Source organism: Stigmatopora nigra, chromosome 18 (genome assembly GCF_051989575.1).
Source record: "Stigmatopora nigra isolate UIUO_SnigA chromosome 18, RoL_Snig_1.1, whole genome shotgun sequence".
NCBI lineage: Eukaryota > Metazoa > Chordata > Actinopteri > Syngnathiformes > Syngnathidae > Stigmatopora > Stigmatopora nigra.
Window position 1 is genome coordinate 7,517,213 of NC_135525.1, and position 20,755 is coordinate 7,537,967.

The 20,755-nt window shown below is 42.5% G+C and overlaps 3 protein-coding genes across 8 annotated transcripts; 2 read left to right on the forward strand and 1 right to left on the reverse strand.

Moving 5' to 3' along the window:
- Nucleotides 1–224: 224 nt before the first annotated feature.
- armc7 (armadillo repeat containing 7) lies at nucleotides 225–1,390 on the forward strand. The gene is made up of 3 exons (XM_077738995.1): nucleotides 225–444; nucleotides 570–713; nucleotides 839–1,390. The coding sequence occupies exons 1-3, from the start codon at nucleotides 369–371 to the stop codon at nucleotides 1,183–1,185; spliced, it is 567 nt and encodes a 188-aa protein (XP_077595121.1). The 5' UTR covers nucleotides 225–368; the 3' UTR covers nucleotides 1,186–1,390.
- LOC144211613 (uncharacterized) lies at nucleotides 1,288–7,640 on the reverse strand. 5 transcript variants are annotated; one of them, XM_077738992.1, is made up of 18 exons: nucleotides 7,513–7,640; nucleotides 6,240–6,377; nucleotides 5,963–6,165; nucleotides 5,438–5,635; nucleotides 5,256–5,363; nucleotides 4,942–5,007; nucleotides 4,359–4,421; nucleotides 4,086–4,158; nucleotides 3,959–3,999; nucleotides 3,755–3,894; nucleotides 3,448–3,690; nucleotides 3,032–3,174; nucleotides 2,839–2,965; nucleotides 2,539–2,766; nucleotides 2,399–2,483; nucleotides 2,201–2,316; nucleotides 1,794–2,132; nucleotides 1,288–1,645 (listed from the first exon to the last, which is right to left on the reverse strand). In XM_077738992.1, the coding sequence occupies exons 2-18, from the start codon at nucleotides 6,326–6,328 to the stop codon at nucleotides 1,532–1,534; spliced, it is 2,376 nt and encodes a 791-aa protein (XP_077595118.1). In that variant the 5' UTR covers nucleotides 6,329–6,377; nucleotides 7,513–7,640; the 3' UTR covers nucleotides 1,288–1,531. The 5 variants fall into 5 exon arrangements, with proteins under 5 accessions (XP_077595118.1, XP_077595116.1, XP_077595119.1 ...); XM_077738990.1 differs by lacking the exon at nucleotides 7,513–7,640 and adding an exon at nucleotides 6,551–6,693; XM_077738993.1 differs by lacking the exons at nucleotides 5,256–5,363; nucleotides 7,513–7,640 and adding an exon at nucleotides 6,551–6,693.
- A 26-nt stretch (nucleotides 7,641–7,666) lies between these two features.
- On the forward strand, nucleotides 7,667–20,727 carry heatr1 (HEAT repeat containing 1). 2 transcript variants are annotated; one of them, XM_077738988.1, is made up of 45 exons: nucleotides 7,667–7,692; nucleotides 7,805–7,892; nucleotides 8,212–8,367; nucleotides 8,448–8,664; nucleotides 8,735–8,876; nucleotides 8,966–9,067; nucleotides 9,137–9,277; nucleotides 10,103–10,314; nucleotides 10,386–10,516; nucleotides 10,603–10,675; nucleotides 10,790–10,891; nucleotides 11,057–11,174; nucleotides 11,239–11,346; nucleotides 11,421–11,519; nucleotides 11,591–11,679; nucleotides 11,765–11,976; nucleotides 12,039–12,163; nucleotides 12,389–12,586; nucleotides 12,703–12,874; nucleotides 12,941–13,089; nucleotides 13,158–13,350; nucleotides 13,870–14,042; nucleotides 14,116–14,253; nucleotides 14,319–14,558; nucleotides 14,637–14,768; nucleotides 14,847–14,947; nucleotides 15,032–15,169; nucleotides 15,252–15,370; nucleotides 15,533–15,654; nucleotides 15,745–15,873; nucleotides 15,948–16,160; nucleotides 16,229–16,358; nucleotides 16,429–16,610; nucleotides 16,922–16,986; nucleotides 17,057–17,180; nucleotides 17,252–17,392; nucleotides 17,475–17,773; nucleotides 17,839–17,989; nucleotides 18,460–18,630; nucleotides 18,837–19,076; nucleotides 19,155–19,317; nucleotides 19,395–19,549; nucleotides 19,777–19,935; nucleotides 20,007–20,115; nucleotides 20,195–20,727. In XM_077738988.1, the coding sequence occupies exons 3-45, from the start codon at nucleotides 8,226–8,228 to the stop codon at nucleotides 20,281–20,283; spliced, it is 6,408 nt and encodes a 2,135-aa protein (XP_077595114.1). In that variant the 5' UTR covers nucleotides 7,667–7,692; nucleotides 7,805–7,892; nucleotides 8,212–8,225; the 3' UTR covers nucleotides 20,284–20,727. The 2 variants fall into 2 exon arrangements, with proteins under 2 accessions (XP_077595114.1, XP_077595115.1); XM_077738989.1 differs by lacking the exon at nucleotides 7,667–7,692 and having other exon boundaries at nucleotides 7,703–7,892.
- Nucleotides 20,728–20,755: the final 28 nt, after the last annotated feature.

Consider the following 20,755-nt stretch of genomic DNA (forward strand, 5'->3'; position numbering starts at 1 on the left):
TCCATGTTGTGAGCATATGTGGGCGTGGTCCTTATTAGGTGTTTATGTTGTTTTTAAATGAACAATTCTGTAGCCATTTGTCCTGTGAAGAGTTAAAATGTTTGGAAAGTTACTCATTAAAAGGTGTTTTGTGGGAAGTTAGTCTTTGGATTTGGTCCTTTTTTTCATTTGTTTTCGTTTATATTTATAGTAGTTAAATGTTTGTTTACATTTAAGCGGAACATGTTAACGGAGATGGAGTTCCCCAGCGGAATTATTTGATCAACGGACGACTTAAATATGGCCTCCTATCATTAGTTTACTTCAATGGTTACAGATGATGGTGACACTAATGTTTTAATTTAAGAGATCGGCTGTTTTAATTTAACATGTGGAAGAAGGAATCTGACCGCTTTGAGTATTTGCAAACGCTCGTCACGGAATTTCAAGACACCGACAGCGATGGTAAGATTTATACATTGTGAGATGCTTCCCAGTCAAAATTGGATGTCTATCCCCCGCACTGGCAGCGAGATGAGAACTATTTGTGTTCATCTTCATAGCTGTCAAAGATTTTCTTTGTTTTCCAGAGGCAAAGGAGCAAGTTCTTGCCAATTTGGCCAACTTTTCATATGATCCGAGGAACATGGAGCACCTAAAGCAGCTTCAGGTAGCTGATCTCTTCCTGGACATGCTTACAGAGGAGAATGACAGCTTTGTGGAGTTTGGAATGGGTGAGCATCTCTTGGGAAAATGCATTGATCTAAAAGTAATTGATTTCAAGATTGTCATTGGTCTGCAAAACAACACTGAAACCATTAATATGCAAGCTCTGAAAGTGACATTTCTATCATATCAGGAGGGCTTTGCAACCTCAGCATGGACCCGGAATGTCGGGATCTCCTCCTCCAGACCGACGCCATCCCCCTGGTCACGAATTGCTTATCCAGTCCTCGGGAGGAGACGGTCCTCTCGGCCATTGGAGCCCTCATGAACCTGGTCGTCCCGACGTCGGGCCGGCGCTTTTCCGACGTGGCTGTCGTGGAGTGCATGCTGCGCTTCTCCATGTGCGAGAGCCCACGTTTGCGGAACCTCGCCGAGCTCTTCCTGGAGGATTGCTGTAGTGAGGAGCAAGTTTTCCTAGCCCGGCAGGACATGATGGGACGGACGCAGACTGCGCTTGGTATCCCACTACCAAAAGACTGAAAGAGTATGAAGTATAACTTGTCTCCCATATTTAAAAAGGTAACATTTGGTGAGTTGGAATGACCAAATATGTTTCATCAAAGAATCTGATTCAACAAAGAGTTTGTTTTCAAAACTTTATTTACATCTGAAAAGGCCCCACAAGTGACAAACGTGAGCCTGAAATGACAGAACAATAAAATAAATTCAGTGCAGTTACAGCTTTGATGGCATCAAGTGTGCAAATTATTCTCCTATTGCACACAAGTCAACGCCACGTTAAAGATTTTTGTGTTACATTCAAGGTCAGTCTTAAGAAGTTCATCATAACAATGAAAAAGCCAAACAAAAAAAAGAGGCTCTGCAATCAGGCATCACTAGGAGAGCCGTGTACTCTGAATCGGTACATGCACGTGTACTCTGAGTGACCCCAGTTGGACAAGACCTGTACTTCGATGATTTGGAAGGCTCGCTCGTTCTCCTTTTGAAGAAAGAAAGAAAAGAAATTCACTTTATTAGTACTCAAACTGTTTTTTTTCCTACAGTGATTATTTTGGATGGAAAAAATAGAATTCTCCCAGATATAATAGGCTGGACAATGGCAACCAATGAGTTAAAAAGCTCCTCACAGTGACATAGAAGGTCTGCAAAGCTTCTCCGTCTTCATCGTAGATGTACGAGCCCAGCAGCGTACCTCGCTCCTGCGTGCTGTCATCCAGACCCTGAAGGAGTTGGCAAATCTCAAAACAGGTACAAACGCTTTTGAAACTTGGCACGCATTTGGTTTTGCGGATCCTTACGTAGACTTGGAAGTCTCTGGGGGCGCTACGTAGAGTCCCGCTTGGTGCTAAGGCTTTGGGGATATGCTCCAGGGAGAAGGCAGTGGGGATGATATTCATGGACAAGCGGATTACCAGGAACCCTTTGTTGCCTTGGAAGGCCCAGCAGTTCCCCGGCTGGACATTAGGCTGTGGAAAAGAAAGCTCGGACTTGGCATCACATTTGAATCTTTCTTACAGCCCAGAACTAAAATCACCTGAATAACAACTCGAGGAGACTGCGAGAAGTACCAGAGAGGGATTCCAAACAAACTGATTAACGCTGCCTTGGTTTTGTAGGTCTCGGAACAGCGAGTGCTAAGAATAGTGCCTCCTATAAGACAAGAGTAATGTTCATTTAAAAAAAAAGGGATAAACATCACAAAAAAACTTGCAGTAAATGTTTTTTTTTTTACCTCCAGACTCCAACGCATAGTCAGCAAGTCCAGTTTGGTCGTGGGAGAACAGGCGCAATGCGTTCTTTATCATCAAATCTGCTTCCTAAAACAACGAGTCATCAGGTGATGCTACACTGCCAATATTTTACACACCTTACCTTCCTGGTCAGCGCCTTCCCATGCACCTCTTTGAACGCTGTCTTACTGTGGCATTGGTCCAGATGGCGGCTGATATTGTACTCCAGTTCAGCCAGAGATGCACGCAGGTCAGCTTCTCTTACGTAGCGTTTTGAAAACTGGGAATCTGCGGTCTGGTCACCCCAGCTGTTCCCGTAAAGTAGAGTACGAACTTCTTTGTGGACCCGAGCGGAAACCTGATCCAAAATCTGACATTGAAGAGGAAAACAGGTAAATAAACTGAAGTGACATCTATTCAAAGTTTCAAAATAGTCTCTTACAGTCTCCTGGTCTAGTTGCTGACATCCCAGCAGTCCATTCACATCTCTCCTGATGTCCTTAAGGGTCGCTTCCAGTCGGGCAAATTCTGCCAACAAGACGTCATGGGACTGACAGTGCACAGCAACACTGGTGGAGAATCATTGCAAGTGAGTCAGTGGACAGAAGGTGACTAAATTGAGCCTTGAATTTTACCTGTAATTTTCACAAACTGTTGACAATGCAACGTTAGCTTCTTGCTTTGACGTGGTCTCCTGGAGAAAAAGTCTGTACTGTGTTGCCAGGTTGTGAAAATTCTCCTCCATTCGAGATGTTTGGCTCTGCTGTTGGAAGAACTCCTGGATTTGAAAACAACATAGATGGGGAAAAGGTAAGTGTAAAAAATATTTATCAAACAATCAAATTGTTCTGTTTAAAAGGTCCAATGAAAGGATGAGCATGCAAAAAAAATATCTGCACTAATATCATCTTACATGTAGAAAAAAAACAGTCTTCAACCATTTCATAAGTGTTGCAATCCCCCCAAAAATGCAATGATTTTTTCTCTAGTCATTTTAACAATGAGATAACTAAGGAATCTAAACATGAGCCCTGTAGAACGCCAAATCCACCTTCTCTCTCCGCTGTCTATCCTGGTCCATTTGCTTTCTTAACTTGTCCACCTGATGCTTCACCAGGCTACTCAGCCATAGTCCGCTGTTCTCGCCCGAGCCTCTCGGTCTTGATTGTCCCTGGATTAGTTCGCCTTGCATTTGCTCGGCCTGCCGACCACTGGCCTCGACACGCTCCCACAATGTCGCCAGGCTGTTCTCCATGCTAGCAAGGCGCGCAGAGTCAGACACTGCTGTCCCTTCCTATCAGGTGACAACAAGGTAGACTTAATTCTCCAATCGAAGCCCCCGATCTCCTCGACATCACCTTCTTTGTTTCCTCAGCAGCAGCTTCATTCTTAATATTAGAAGAGACATCATCTGACACAGGCATGTGGGTGTCCAAGATTGTCCTCAAGTCCAGAATACTCAGACCTGGTGGACCTTCAAGGCCAAACCAACACAAACCTAAACGAGAGAGGCAAAACTTAGGTCTAGTTTTTTGTTGAAAATGACGGGAGGGAGAACATACCACATAGAAACAGAAGAATGAAGATAAGTAGGAGAGGAAATCTGCAAGATTAGGGAAAAAAAATCACAAATTGTTAGTGAATTAACTCGTGAATGCTTAAAAGTATCCTTTTGAACACTATGATCACCTTTTTAGTTTGGGGATTTTGCTCCATTGTTTGCCAATCCATTTGAACACTCCATCTAGCACGGCTGGCTTACCTGAACACACAAAAAGACATTAGATAATAGGCTGTAATCAACTGCGAAAGAAGGCAACTGACGGAAGGGAAAGCCGTTTTCAACCTGCTTGGAAAAGCAAGAAAATACTCAAGAGAGGTTAATGTAAAGATAAGATTTGACAATAACGCCGTCCATTTTGACTGAGAGGGTTGGCAGCGAGAGAGAAATTTGGAACAAACCGGACCAAGACGAACTGATGTCATGCGTCTGCTCTTCGTCTTGTTTCTCCTTGCAGTCGTCGCCTGTTGGTGGCAGCGGCGAGTGAATGCTCATAATGACAATCTGGAGTTGATATTGTGAATAGCATCTACTAACCAAAGCTGGCACAATTCACCAAATTATGGTAATAATACATCTATCATTACGATCATATGAATAATTTGTTGACTCAAATTTCATAATACCCAGTTTTGAAATGAGAAGCCAGTAAAATTTTGGTCGATGTTCATGTTGCTTCTGTGGGCCACACAAAATGATCTGGTGAACCATATTTTGGCCCCCGGGCCTTGAGTTTGACAACTTTGGTTTAAAGCCATCATTCATTGAAAAAGTATCCAAACCTTCCTTTTAAGACTGTTAAGAGAACACATTATTATTTGGGTAAGCCTCAATGAACGAGACGGAGGATCTTTGTAATTCATCAATATAAGCTGTCACTCACATTTATTGTATGTATTTCAACACTTTTCTGTTGTCAGAACGACTTGCACAACTGCTGCTGGGTAATGTAAATATGGATTGTGTGCATGTGTGTTTACTCACACAGGGATCCACTGGATTGAAGCACTCTCTGCTTGTCCTCCATGTCGCCGCCGAGGCCCGTCCAAGCTGCAACAAAATGCAGCCAGTCAGGACAAAAAGATGCTCACTCACACTCTGCCGCACCCGTCGATGAGCGTCGATTTGCATTTCTCCAAAATCAAAAGAGGTGCAGCCCTATTGCGACAAACGCAAATACAGCAGTGAGCTTTTAACATTGGTGGGTTAAGAAAAAAGTGACATTGGATCTGTTCGTTTCTTAAACATTATTCAAATTACACCCAAGTGAATACTAGGAATTATTTCACAGGTTGGACCTCGGAGTTGACTGTCGACCTGCCAGACGTGAGCCAGCGTTGATTGACAACAGGCCGCGGCCCGTTTTGCGCCGATCAGTAAAGAGTCTGACCACTTCTGCAGCGACCCTGCGAGAACTTGGGTAAGCCTCTGATTGACGACGTCAGGTCAGGTCACCAAAAACCTTAAACTCCATCTTTACCTGCTGCAGCACGACGGCTTTGGCTCCCCGTGTAGATGGTGGACCCTTCCGTGGACGAAGACAGGCCTGCTCTTCTGGACTCTCGGTCTTTGCGACCGAATCCGGTGAGCGTCTGAACAGTGTGATTCTGACAGAGGCTGTCACAGCCAATCAGAGTGCTGTTTGCTACCATGCTCTGTTCCTCTGTGATGGTAGTCTCTGGAAAAACAAAAATGTATAAAGTGAAAACATAATCGCTAAATATTGTCACGCATTCATCCTTTTAAATATAGCGCGTCAGCAAGCAATGTACCCAGACAGTCAAACTGTCAGTGTCATAAAGCGACATCTACAAAATCTTTAGTCTTTAATTTAATCTATGTGAGCATATATGTGCTGCATTGCATTTATACATTACTTAATAAGGGTAATTGCAATCATTAATAAAGGGAGCAATTGACCAAGATTGACTGGTATGTTAATTGATAAAAACAAGTTTAGCATTCATCATCAATAGCAAGTCATTCATTCCTCTGTGCTTCTTACCCCAGAAGCTATCAAGCGTCACATTTTCCTGGACGGAGTTCTTACAAATGGAAGAGTCATTAAGTAAGGACGAGATCAACGAGGCATCCGAAGCGTCTGAGTGCGAGCGGATCGACTGGTTGGTAAATTGATGAGATTTGGGGCCGAGTAGTGACTCTGAACAGGATGCTGAGAACTGCTGAGAACGCCGATGTTTCAGCATTCTGCTGGGAAGAAGAGGGCGGGCTTGTAGAGGAACAAAAAAATGATTATTTTATTCAGAACACAAAAAACCTGCCTTGTATCTCTCCAGCCACTTCCTCCCCGGTCGGAGGAGGCGTTGCCATACAGCAAGCTGTCATCCAGACGTAGACTGCGTCTGGACATGGTGGCGAGCTCACGGTCCCAGTCAGGTTCTTCAGACCAGTAGTTGGATCTGAAAGGGCAGTGAAAGACATTTTAACCACATACATTTATATATATTTTTTTTTATTTGACTGGTAGTCTCTCAATTCAAAAGCTCATGTATTTGCTGAACTATTATTATTACTCGATTGTAAATGTAACACACTGACCTACATAGCAAATTCACTATAAACAGCAATATACACACACAGGTGAGTCCACCCCCAACTCTGTAGAACCTCATCTTCATCACTCTCGGTCATTCCAGATCAAGCGGATGACATCCATGAACACGTTTCTACTGACCGACCCGTGAACTGAACCAACTAACTTGCTGTCAGAATCTCAGGTCAAGGAGCTGGAAAGCCACACCCCTTTTCTTTGCATGCAGGTAATCTAAACTGTGAAGTAGTGTTTTGAAACACGCCAGGAAGATTTAGCCCCAGCGATTAGGACTTTTGACTGCTACAGTGTCGTGCTAAATGTCACTCAGTCTTTCTGTAAGCCTCCACAGATTAGATAGAGGTTCACATACTTGGAGTCAAATAATGATAGCAGAGAAAAGGGGTTTATTGTCAGACATGTAAACACCAAGTAAACCTAAAATACTGTACATATATTGGAATGATGCTTTTTTGTGGCATGACATACATATTGGATGTTGCTCTTAAATTAAACTCAAATGTTGAAAACAACTTTCATAATTACATTCATAAGATTGAATTAGTTTTAGATTCAATTAGGTGCATAACTAACTTAAGATACATAAACCTGTTTCAAGAGGTCAAACTAAACGTCAGGTTTTCAGCCAATCAAAGCGGAGTTCACATTGATGACGTCTAAAAAAAAAAGCACCAATCACAGGACGGAACCCTCCAAAATCGAAGAGTTGCGTTTGGGTGCAATTGAAAATTTGTAATTGGATTTGTCTGAATTGTTCCCGTTGAGATGTTTAGCAATTTACTTTCAAATTGACATTTTTTTGTATGTGACCTTGTGTAAAATAGGAGTGAACTTGTTTAAGGATCAAAGATTCATTCATCAGGGCGAGTGTCCAGTATGGCATGTACAGCAGATTCACCACTTAAAAGGAGAAAACTAAACGGATTTCAGCGAGAAAAACACTAAAAATATTAATTGAGGGAAAAAAAAAACATCCCACTTACCACGTTTTACAAAGAAAACCACACACACAACGTCTCCGACCAAGTAAACACACATAAAATGCAGGGGACGCCTACTTAACTTCCACTTCGCTAATTAATATAGTTGATCAGGTATTTAAAGCGCAAAATTTGAAGTAACGCCCCACGTGGTTGGCGTGATAACTGCATGAATAATACAAGGTAAGGGTTAGTGGGGTTGAATGTTTTATTTTCAGATCATTTGTATTATCATTCGTTTTTATCATTTAAAAAAATGAAAACTTGGAGGTTTAGAAAAAAATACGCTTTGTAGACGATCTCTACCCGGATCTGAACCGGAACTACTGTCCGACAGGAGTACGCCTCATCGCACGTGTGTTCCCAGGACGACCAGAAATCAGGTTTAAATCTAAATTATTATGACATCAAAAGAAGTTCAGATATTAAAAAGCCTTCCGACAAATGAACATTTTGTGTGCCGATATGTTACCCTTCAAATTAGCCTCGTGGATGCTAAAATGCCATTGATTTTGCTGAAAACATAAAACTACAACTCTCTGATAACAAATGTATGATCCGACTTTCTGGTGTAAATGCTCTTCCGATCTGTTTTTTTCGGTGATGAATACTAAATCGACATGAGTGCATTTCCTGATTTCTATGTGATGCATCGGAAACTCGTTATTTATAAATGATCGTTTAATAATTGTTGTGTTTTAGATCGCGGTACCACCATGACGTCCTTAGCCCACCAGCTTAAGCGGCTGGCCCTTCCTCAGAATGACCCCAATTTACTATCACGCAAAGAGGTTGTTTCACTTCTCTTTGACCCTAAAGAGGCGGCTACCCTTGATAGAAGCACCTTTTATGCTCTTGGTAAGCTTTTCAGTCCAGATTTTCATCTCCCATTAGTCTCTTTCCTCTGTTATTGTTTAATATTACCGCCCATTCTGCAGGCTGCACGGGTCTGGAAGAGCTACTGGGAATCGAACCGGCCTTCCAGCCGTTCCAAGACTCCCTGTTCAGTAGCGCGTCCCTCACGATGGAACGTAGCGTCCAGTCCAAGGACGTCAACAAGAAACTGGATGCTGACATCTCCTTGTTCCTGGCGCGCCTCTCACCGTATTTCCTCCTCAAGCCTGCACACAAGTGCATCGAGTGGCTGGTGCACCGGTAGGAATTTTTGCTATAGTTCTATCTAAAGGAGATTTATAGAGATCTGATGTTATTTTTGTGTGTGCAGCTTCCACATTCAGCTCTACAACATGGACAGCCTGCTGGCTTGTGTGTTGCCTTACCACAACACCAATACGTTTGTCAGAGTGGTGCAGCTCCTTAAAATCAAGGAGCCCACACATCGCTGGAATTGGTTGGAGTGCCTGCAGGTGAAACGTGACGTCCACTGAAGGAAAAAAAAAATGCTCCCCCTACACAGCAGGTTTTTAAAAAGCTTTTTACATTATTTGTTGACCAGAAACCAGGCGTTCCGCTGGCTAAAAGCACTCTAGTCACACACTGCTACTCGGACATGAGCTTCATGGACTTCATCTGCAACATAGTCACCAATGCCATTGAGGTAGAACATACTGCAAAAATGTCAGTTTGAATCCTCAATGCCTTCATTAAAAATTTCAATTTCTCGCAGGCTTATTCCGGACATTCTCAGAGTTTCTCCCAGCTCCGAGTGATCTTTTCCTTCTACGCCTCCACCATTGTGGCTGCTTTAGATGCCGTTGACAAAGTTTCTGAGAGCATCGTTGCCAAATTGCTGCCATATGTTCAAATGGTAAGGTTTGTTCTTGCTTTGCATTGTATACAAGTCATTTTACACCTATATATATATATATATATATATATATATATATATATATATATATATATATATATATATATATATATATATATATATATATATATATATATATATATATATATATATATATATATATATATATATATATATATATATATATATATATATATATATATATATATATATATATATATATATATATATATATGTAAATATATATATATATATATATATATGTATATATATATATAAATATATATATATATATATATATATATATATATATATATATATGTATATATATATATATATATATATATATATATATATATATATATGTATATGTATATGTATATGTATATATATATGTATATATATGTCATAACTAGGGCATACCTGTGTTAAATAGGTGAGTTGCATCAGAAGGCCATGTAAATTTAAAAACTAATTAGAGCAAAAACAGAAATTGTCAACCTATTTGATTGATATATGTGACTTAGTTCACCTATTTTCCAAGCTGTAACAATAATGACAGTAGCCTTCACATATCCTTTTAATTTTACAATAAGTTGCCTTTTTTGGGAGGGCAACTTGTTTTATGTAATCCGAAAAGAAAGACAAACATATGTTAAAGTATCTAATAGGCATTAGTGTTGAAAAACATAACAGGGTGTCAAAAAAAACAAAATAACCCCAAGACTCACTTGTGTATTAGTCGCAGTCCGGAAAATACAATATTTTAAAGAAGTTTGCAAAGCCACACGCTTGAAAATTATTTAATTTCTTGTCACATTTCAGGGCCTGAAGTCGGAACTTGCTGACTACAAGGCAGCGACATACATGATTGTTTGTCAGATGGCAGTAAAAGTGGTGATGAATGCCAGTCTGGTTGACACACTGGCTGTGCGCCTTAGCAAGTCTGTCATCAAAGAGCCCGTCTTAGCCAAAGAGGGCCTGGGGTGCCTTATTGTCTTACTGCAGCGCCAAAAAGAGGACTCGGGTGGCTCAAGGTAGGTTCTGCATAGGGATTTTGCTACCTAGACAAAAAAAGGGATGCTCAACAAAAAGTATGTGTGCTCAGATTCTGTAGGCATGTTTGTGCCATGCCCGCATTGGCATCAACACTACAGTTAATGGCAGTCACCCATGATGTGAGCCCTCTTTTGCTCTATCTGCTGCCACACCTTGTCCACAAAGTATTTGCAGAATCAGGTGCGGATTTAAAAAAAATGATAATAATAATTTGGGACAGAGTCAAAGGTTTGAGTAGTCTAAAGCTTGTTTTGTGTTTTGGACAGATGATGCACATGTGCTGGAAGCGCTCTTGGAGTTGGTCCCTCTTACTAATGGCTTGGATGGAAACGTGGCTCGGTTAATATGTTTTTATATTTTTTATCAACTGCTACCTTTGTACTACCCAGTATAGGGTCAAATGTTTTTTTTTAAATTTTTATTGTGATGAATTGATCTGTTTTGCTGCTGTAGTTTGCTGTTGGATGACTACATGAGTCAGGAGGAGCTTTCTGATGAGAATATCTTGACCTTAAACCAGCGCTTGCAGCCACTCGTTCGACTTTTTGAGTCAAAGTGAGTGACATTTCTGCCAATTTTACTAACAAAGCAACTATTTAGTTTTGAAGGTCTGCTCTGATGTGTTCCACTAATGCTATTTTTTTTTTAATTTGCACATTTACATCTTGATTTTTTTTCTCGTAGCTAAAGCCACTCAAATTTCTGCTTGGTGTCACTCAGGTACTGCAGTGCTCTTGACAGCGTCCTTACAGGCCACGTTACGGACCTCTCCGACTCGGATCAGAAGCGACTCTTCCACCATTTCCTTTCTCTCTCCATCAGCAGTGGAAAATTCCAGGTAGTATGATTAAAAGAGTGTTTCAATAAAATTGACTGAGGTGAGTGTCTAATTTGGTCATCAGATTGTGGGAGATTCGGACACGTCGCTGCTGCTCTGTCTGAAACACCCACAGCCGTCGCTTCGAATCTCTGCTCTAAAGCAGCTGAAGGGCATCGTGGTTGCCGGGCAGGTATGGCTGGTGGTCTCACAGGTTTTTTAATCTTCATCTCCCATCTGTCTTAATTTGGACTTTTTGTTCTGCAGCTTGAGAGTTTAGACCACGACTTCCAGAAGGACGCTTTCATCGAGTGTTTGAAGGATGACGTTCCGGATGTTGTCCATGCCACACTTGATATCTTGGAGGTCAATGTCTAATTGTACATCTCTAAAAGATAAATAATATTTATTGAGTGTTGGAAATTGTTGTTTTCCAGATCTTATTTTCCATCCCAGACTCCGAGGCTCTCGTGTCTGGTTTATTGTCACTGCTGTACAAAATCGATCAACCCGAAGCTGTCCTCTGGTATGAACTACTGTTTATTTTTTAGTTTGCATTTATCTTGACTTGAATGTATGTGTCAAATGAAAGTATGTGCTCTTTCCGCCAGGTTGCCAGTTTTAACGCGAACCACAGACGTATTAACTTCTAGCCGCTTTGAAAACTGGACTGCCGAGCAGGTGGACAAGATCATCTGGGGTCTACTGCCTTTCCTGGCCATTACTACCACTCATCTTGAATCCCCACAACTTCAACTGGCATGCGGAATCTCCCGCTGCGACCTCTTCACCCGACATCCGCTCACTCTAACTTGGAAAGAAGGTAGCCAACACAATTTCAGCAAGGATTTTCAGAGCTTCAAAGATTTTTCTCTGTCTACACAGAACTGGACGAAGTGATGAAGTTGAGGAATGATGACGACGACCTGGTCGGTTTGGCCAATCAGAAATTGGTCATTACGTTTAAGAAGAACTTGACAGACATGGAACACTTGCCCAAGTGTGATGCTGTAAGTCGTCGGAATGTTTCTTATATTCAAAATTTAATATTATTTTTTTTTCCCATGAAAATTCAGCTTGGGTACATACATTTTTTCCCAGAATTAAACCATCAACCTGCCAAAATATCATAGCAAACATTCCAAATCTAAAAACATTTTCCACATAGACTGAAGTGTTATTTGTGTTGATTTACTTGTACAAAGAGAATTGACTTTCGGAATTTTGCCCGTCAGATGGAGAAATTGCGTCTTTTGGGAGAGCAACAGCGCAGCCACGGCATCAGGGGCGCCACCTTCTTCATGGTGGTGACGGAGACCCTGTTGATGGGCCTGGAGCAGCTGGGCGAAACTGAGCATCTCTTCACCGCCCAGCAGGTATTCTCTATTTTGGAGCCTCCGTTGCTGGAAGCCGTCAAAGCCCGCCATGAGCAGGTGAGTCTTGTGTCTGACAGTTTTTCACTATCATAACCATGTTAACTACTGCAAGTCACAGTCAATTTTTTAGTGTGACTATTTGGCTTACCCTCAAGATGCAACTTGTTTCCCAGGGTACCTTGCTTTCCGTAATCCCCTCGTCCTTCAGCGAGGCTCTAACCTCGTACCTGAGCAAGTCTGATCAAGAACCGACAGGGAAGCAAAAACGGCAGTACGACCAGGTGCTGATTTGGTTCCTCAAGGACTTCATCACCTCTCTCAGGTGTACCGACAACTCCTTTAAAGGTAGACTGAGCTTTCAATGATATCAGAGCTTTCCTGCGACTGCAACCGTGGCTTTTTTTTCTTCAGACGCCGTGTGGTGGAACCCAGAAAGGTTGGATAGCAACACCTGCTGCTACCTGGGGCTCCTCTCTCGCTTATTAGCCATCGTCATCGACGGCTCAGACGAAGGGCCGACGGCTACCAGTTTCCGAGAGCTCATGAAGCTTCTCGTCAAGGTTTTTGACTTTTGACACATTTGACATCATAACCTCCTTTTATTAATTGATTATTTTTCAAATCTTAGGTTCACCTTGGCGATGTGACGACACTCTTCAAGTTCCTATCTATGACATGGGGGTATAGCTGTAACTATGAGGAGCAGCTGGGCTTTAAGGTTGACGTAGTCCTGCAGAGTCAGGCTCTCTATGTGGGCGGAGCTGTGTTGGCCGCCCAGCCTTGTCAGGCCTTGGAAAAGCTTGCTGGAGCTGAGTCACCTGGTAAATGAGGAATCACTTTCAATTTGTTTTTGTGTGCATGTTGTTGTTATGTTTTTTTTTCTTTGTTTTTTAAATCACAACTATGTTTGTCTTCAAGATAACATGGGTCAGGAACCATAAACAATTCATATTTTCAAACAATATTCCTTGAAAGCCATACTCAGAATTTAAAAGTAAAAATACATGAAAATGTGAGCATTTATTATTCATTTCACCACTTTGAAAGAAAAATATAAGTCTTGAGAACATTATTTTGCTGTTGCTAATCAATGAGTATCAACATTCTATTGCATCTCTTAGTTTCAAAACTAGGCAGAGGTTGTGACTTAGAGTGCCCCCATCCATTAACTTAAGGTCAAATTCCTGACATTTAACTGTATATAATTTCAGTATTAATACTAAAAAAGAAATGTATTTTAAAATCCCCATTTTTTTTCTTTCTTTCTTTTTACCTGATTCTGATCTTCTCTTAAGCAAAGATTTCATGTTAATCACTGCATCCTTTTGATTTTTCTTCAGTGGTTCCATCCTTGATATGCTGCCTGGCTTCACCAATTCGGGAGATCCGAAGAGCGGCCCTCAATGTTATGCAGAGCCTATCGGCCACCAGCATTAGTCCCTTCCAACTAATCATGCAGAAACTTCTATGTACCCCAGAGGAGATTATCGCTGACCCGTCTTACCTGAGCACGGTCAGGAAACCTTCTTACTTTTGAAGATATTTGTCTTTATGTGTCTTATTTCAACATGGCTCTCGATCTGCAGGCTCTGGGTGGACTCCATGTGGCGAGCAAGGCATTTAAAAGGAACATGCACAAGCTACTGCTGACCGTCCCGGTGCCTTGCTGCCCTTCGTACACCGCCTGTGCTCTGCTGCGGGTGTTGAGCCACTTCAACGGACAGGTGCGCCGGACACCCCGACGTTTTCCACTCGGTGGACGACTCATAGCCGATTTCTCTTTCCGCAGACCGTCCTATCCGCGCTCCTCCCCGTGCTGGATCGTCTGCTCTGCAACTCCTCAGACACGCCCACTTTGCTGCAGGATGAGGCCAGCTTATTGCAGCTGATCCTGAGCAAGTACGACGAGGCGGCGGCTCCTCTGTTGGCCACCGACCAAAACTGCCTGGACTTGTTTGTCCGGGCTATGGGGACCTCCACTATGGCTTTCCCGGGTGTCCCCAGTTGCCAAATTCTTGCTATGGAACAGGTCTGTGCTTTTAAAAAAAAGATATATCTATATATACTTATCCAGCATGTGTTACATGTCTCTGAACTCATTCCACAGATCACAAAGGCATTTTTCACTGCTCTGGGAGATGAGAGGGTCCAACAGAAGCTGCTGACTGTCATGTTTGACGTCCTGCTGGATAACAGTAATCCAATTGTTGCCAGTGCTGTGGGAAATGCCTTTAAAGTTGTAAGTGGGCACCATCTTGCCTTTTTATTTTGAAGTGATAGTTGAACATCATATCAAGTAAACCTATTCTTCCTCCAGATTGCAGTGGATGGTCAGTTGGTGGCCAATGAGCTGGCCCCTTCGGACAAAGCCAAGGTGGCGGTGACGGTGCAGCAAACTCGCAGAAGTCAAATGCTAAAGTAGAGTTTTAAGACATAACATCAACATGTTTTGTAGTTTTTGGTCTTCTCTGGAAGTGACAAAAGCTGTTGTGTCTTCCTCAGAAAAGCCGAAGGGAGCGTTGATGTTTTGCCAGATGAATCTTGGCAGAGAGTCACGCTCATCCTGGAGTTGCTGCAGCACAAGAAGAAGTTGAAGCGAGCACAGACGTTGGTGCCGGTTTTGTTCTCACTGCTGGACAGGTAACGCTAGGAAGACGTCGAGGGGGGGGGACTGTGCCAATGATGGCAGCGCCTCATCCTGTCCATGGCTTTTGTTTGTCAGGAGCCTGGAGGCGTCTTCTGTCGAAAAGGCCAACATGGAGTACACCAAGCAGCTTCTTCTTAGTTGCCTGCTTAATGTCTGTAACAAACTGGCACCCGAGGGGAACCTTTCTGGGTCAGGTGAGTGAGCCAGGATTAATTTGGAATGCTGTACTGTTTCTGTCCCCAAGACAATGATCTTAATAGGTATCCTGAGAGTTTAAGGGTTTAATCTAGAAGTTAACCAGCCAAAGCTGAAATCCTTGTATCTCAAATTGTTGCTTTGTTTGTAAATATGTGTAGAGGTGCTGGATGAAGACAAGTTCAGTGTGGAGCTGGTGGTCCAGTGTATTCGAGCCACGGATGTGCCTCAGACACACCATCACGCTCTGTTGCTGCTGGGCACTGTCGCCAACATCTTCCCTGTGAGTCATTTTGAGCTTCTGTAACAGGTAGAGCGCGGTCCAGTATACGAAACAGTGACTGACCTCCTTTTTTATGTGTTGGCACTCCAGGAGAAAGTTCTCCACAACATCATGCCCATCTTTACCTTCATGGGTGCCAACATCATGCGTCTGGATGACGCTTACAGCTTCCGAGTCATCGACAAGACTGTGCAAATGGTCATCCCGGCTCTGATTAAGGTAAAATTCACCACACGCTTGGGAATGTTTCTCCCGATTCGGATACAAGGACAGTTTGTATCCTACTTTTGCAGGCACACGGTAAATCGGACAGAGGCTTGGACGCGACGGTGACGAAAATCGTGCACGTTTTCACCGACGCGCTGCCACACGTCCCCGAGCATAGGCGACTTCCTATCCTGGCTCAACTGGTCACCACGTTAGGCCCGTCCCGATTCCTCTGGGTCCCGATGCTCCTTCTTTTCAAGCTTCACAGCACGCAGGCAACGAGTTTCGATAGCGAGAAGGTAAGGAAACATGACTACGTCTTGTGTTCTGTATCAAGATGTCATGAGGATTTTGTCCTGCCTTTTAGGAAGCAGTCCTGGAGCGAGACATGGACTTCTGGATCAAAGTGTGTTGCCAGTTTGAAGTGGCCGACCAAATCACAGCTCTCATCAACATCTTGAACTTCCTCATGAAGCTGCCCGACGACAAAGAGGATGGTGAGGAAACGCCCAGGATGAGGCTCCTGTTAGAATGTTGGTTTGTGACTTTATTTGTTAAATCTGGCAGTTGCGGTCCAATCCGCCGCCAGCCGACGCAGTGCTGCTGCTAAGAAGAAGAAGGAAGTGGAGAAAGTGGAGGATGTCATCTTTAACGTGGAGGCCCACAGTGGAAAAGAGTTGAGACACTTCAAGTTCCTATCTGTGTCCTTCATGGTTCAGCTGCTTGCCTCGACTAAGTTTGTTGAAAAGGTGAGTTTGGATTAGGCTAGTATAAGCATCAACCTTCAGGCTCTTTGGGTGTGTTTTTAATGTCTCGGGCTGATGGGCCCGGTGGTCGTAGTTCTTTTTGTACTGCAGATTTCATGGTTTAAATTTAACTTTAATTTTTTTCAGTGTATTTTCACAAAATATAATGCAATTATGATGAATAACTAAAGAAATATCGAATTTTAATCTGGAATCCACTGACAGTTTTTTTAATTGCCGTAATAGACATTTTTTCTATAGAGGGTTAATTAGTCAAGTGTTTAATGTTTTTCTTTTTCTTTTTTTTCTTGCAGGTAGTGGATACGCAGGATGGCAATGATGACGTCCAGGCTGAGTATCTCCAACAGTTGCACCAACAGTGAGTTTGATTCTCATGAAATTGCCCTTGAAATGTTCTCTTAAAAAAAAATATATATATATTTTTCCAGGTTGCTGGAGGACAACCTGCATTACATTAACTGCGTGGCTCGCTGTGTGGAGGAAAATGCCGACAAGCCCACCGCAAAGTTCTGGAGAGTTCTGTTGAATAAATCCTATGAAGTCTTGGATAAGGTAGTTTTAGGGTGGATTTTTCTTTCACTCATTGAAGGTGAGTGGTAATTAATAAGAGTTTATTCACCAAGGTGAATGCATTGCTGCCCACGGACACTTTCATCACGGTGATGAGGGGGCTGATGGGAAATAAGCTGCCTTCAGTGAGAAGGAAAGCCATGGAGCTCCTCAACAACAAGTTGCAACACAAGACGCAGTGGGCGGAGCAACAGGTACTTCATTGGAGAAAGTATTCCTTTTTTGGTTGTGGTTCAAATGGACATTTTATTCAAAAACACATGTTTACATTTTTAGGTCAAGGTACTTTTAGAACTCATTGTCGACCTCCTGGCCATCGTGGGCACGCCGCTAGGCGAGGACATAGACGTGGCGTCGGAACAGGCGGTCAACAGGCAGACGGCGCTTTACAGCCTCAAGCTGCTCTGCCGCCTTTTTGGCGCCGCCCACCGGGAGGCCTTCTTGCCCGTCCTTCTGCGCGCGGTGGAAATTGTCACGTCGCCCAACGAGGAGAAGAACGTGATGGGGAGCTCCCTGCTGTGCGTGGCCGAAGTGGTCGGCGCGCTTAAAGCTCTCGCCATCCCGCAGTTGCCCAGGTCTGTTGCGCATGTTGCGTGAAAAGGCGCCAAGTCGGTTGGCACTGATGATGTTTTTTCTCCAGATTGATGCCAGCCGTGCTGCACGTGCTGATTAATAGGAAGGATCTGCTGACCAATGAGATTTATTTGCTGAGTGCCGTCACCGCCTTGCAACGTATTGCCGAGACGCTAACACACTTCATTAGTCCTTACCTGCAAGACACCATCTTGCAGGTGTGTTGTCGCCATTTCATCAGACACTTATGGAGTAGAGGCCCTATAAAAATAAAAGTGAAAAGTCTAACATGCAGTAAAATTAAAATAAATGAACAATTGACTAATTTGAAAAATAATATGAATTGAGTACATAGAAAGTTTTTGCATTTGTCTAGAAAAATATGACCATATTTGCCACTAATAGGTTCAAAAGAAAATGTGAACAATTTCAATTTAATTGAGTTCTAATTAATATGAAATACAAAAATATTGGAGAAAGATAAACCAAAATTTTACATGTAATTTTTTTTACATCATTGAAACATATTTTCTACCCTTTTTAAATAATGCAAACACAAATACTGTACAATAGGACTGTATTTGATGCCGATTAGGCAAAAATGATTTTAGTTCTTCATCTCTGAATGACCATTGACTATCAAAATAATTGTGTGTGAGACCCCTGCATAACACCAATTTTCTTCCAGGTGTGCCGGCTGACACAAGTCCTGCAGGATCCTTCGTCTTCCTCGTCGGCTGTCAATCAGCTGTCACTGCGTCTGACCTCCCTCAGAACCTCGCTGGCCATTAAATTGCCCCCCAGGGTGCTTCTGCCTGTCCTTACCAGATGCTATGGTGTCTTAGTGGTGGATAAACAGGTAATAAAAGGCATACCTGTCAACTTATACGTCTTTTGATCATATCAAATTGTGTTGTTATGCTTTTAGCATAGTATGCGCACACATGTTAGTCACCCTTTTTAACTAGATGAATATAGTATTTAAAGAGAGAACACTGTTTTTGGTCCACTTTTTAATATGGAAATGTTGCCCCGCTATGTTGCTGATGAGAGTTTTCCATTCAGGGCCAGCTAGAAGGGCTACTGAGCATCCTCAAAGAGCACTTGGGCCACTTGGACCGAGAGCAGCTTAGTTTCCACCAATCAGAGCTGACCGACTTCTTCCTCACCGCTTTGGACTTTAGAGCCCAATTCTGCCAGGGCGACCTGTCGACTACGGCTCAGATCGAAGGCGTGGCTATCGACTGTCTACTGGTTATGATCATGAAATTGTCTGAAGTCACGTTCAGGCCGCTTTTCTTCAAGGTGAACTTTCTTAATTTTAAAAATAAATAGTTGTTTGTCATTGTTTGGTTAAGACCTTTGCCTTGTGAATTTCCGCAGCTGGTGGACTGGAGTAAATCGGGCAAGAAAGATCGTCTCCTGACTTTCTACCGACTCTGCGACCGTATCGCCGAACGCCTCAAAGGTCTCTTTGTGCTTTTTGCTGGGAATCTGGTCAAGCCATTCGCGGACATCCTGTGCGAGATCAACGTTTCAAAGACAGGTGAAATTCCAGAAATTAAACAAAATAACTGAATTTAATTCTCATGATACTCATCTGGCTTCTTTGGCGTTCCTCAGACGAACCGTTTTTTGAATCCAAGCGCGGCGATGAGAAGAGTGACCTTCTGATCAACTTAATTCTGGACTGCCTGTTCAAAATCTGCTTGTTCGACACCCAGCGATTTCTCAACAAGGATCGGGCCGATGCCCTCATGGCGCCACTCATCGACCAGGTGAGTCTTTTTCATTTAAGTCAAAAAAAGACTTTGAAACTAAACAAAAACAATCCTAAAGAAAATAAATTACATCTTTACTAATCTTTCAATCAGTCAAGGGACTAAAATATAGAAGTTATTTTATTCATTGAATAATCTTCCAGGAGTGAAATGAATCCAAATGTATTCACCCTATAATTTAATGCATTTTTACAGATATCTTTTGTGGCATATGTGTGTTTCAGCTTGAAAACACGCTGGGAGGAGACGAGGCATACCAGCAGAGGGTCACCAAACACCTCCTCCCTTGTTTGGCTCAATTTGCGGTGGCACTGGCTGACGACACGCAGTGGAAGAGTTTCAATTACAACGTCCTGCTCAAATGCAGAAGTGCCGACGCCAAGGTGCCGACTTTTTCACATCTCCGGCCTTTGGCGGGATGTTGAACCCACCTTCCTCTTTTCTCCTCCCGCAGGTGCGCTTCTCCTCGCTGTTGATCCTGACTGAGCTGGCGGGCAAGCTGAAGGAGAATTATATGGTGCTGCTTCCCGAGACTGTGCCCTTCTTGGCAGAACTCATGGAAGGTTAGTCAAGCAAGCTGAAGGACTCCTCAGAAATTATTTGATGGGGAGGAGAGGTGGCTCATTTTTTTGTGTCTTCCAGATGAGTGTGAGGAGGTGGAGAAGCAAGTTCAGAAGACCATTCAGGAGATGGAGAACATCTTAGGAGAATCGTTGCAGAGTTACTTCTAGTTTTAAAATCTAACAGTGCCTTTGGTGGTTTCATCATGAAAATGTAGTAACGGAACTTTTAAACTATTTCACTTGATTTTTGACTTTTGAGTTTAGTTATTGCCAAAAACCCAACGTTTTTTAATGATCTCAATTAATGTGAAGTCAAACTCTGCAATGTAAGTAAACTGGATATATAAGTCCATTTTACTCTATTTTAAGTCAATTGAATTTTGTTTAGTCTGAACACCAAATTTTTACAAGTGGATATCAAGTACAGAACACTTTATTACTAAGTTAATTCCAGTAGCATTTGAATCAGGGTCTTCTCTACACAATTTAACATTTAAGATTTTTTTTTACACAGGCATTGTAAGCTTAACCTAACACCTAATTCAGGTTAAGTCAATGCATTTTGTAAAGTTACCACTTTTTTGTTTTATTAAAAAAAAAAATTAAGTCTGACCATTGTCATTTGTCAGTGTTTGAAAGC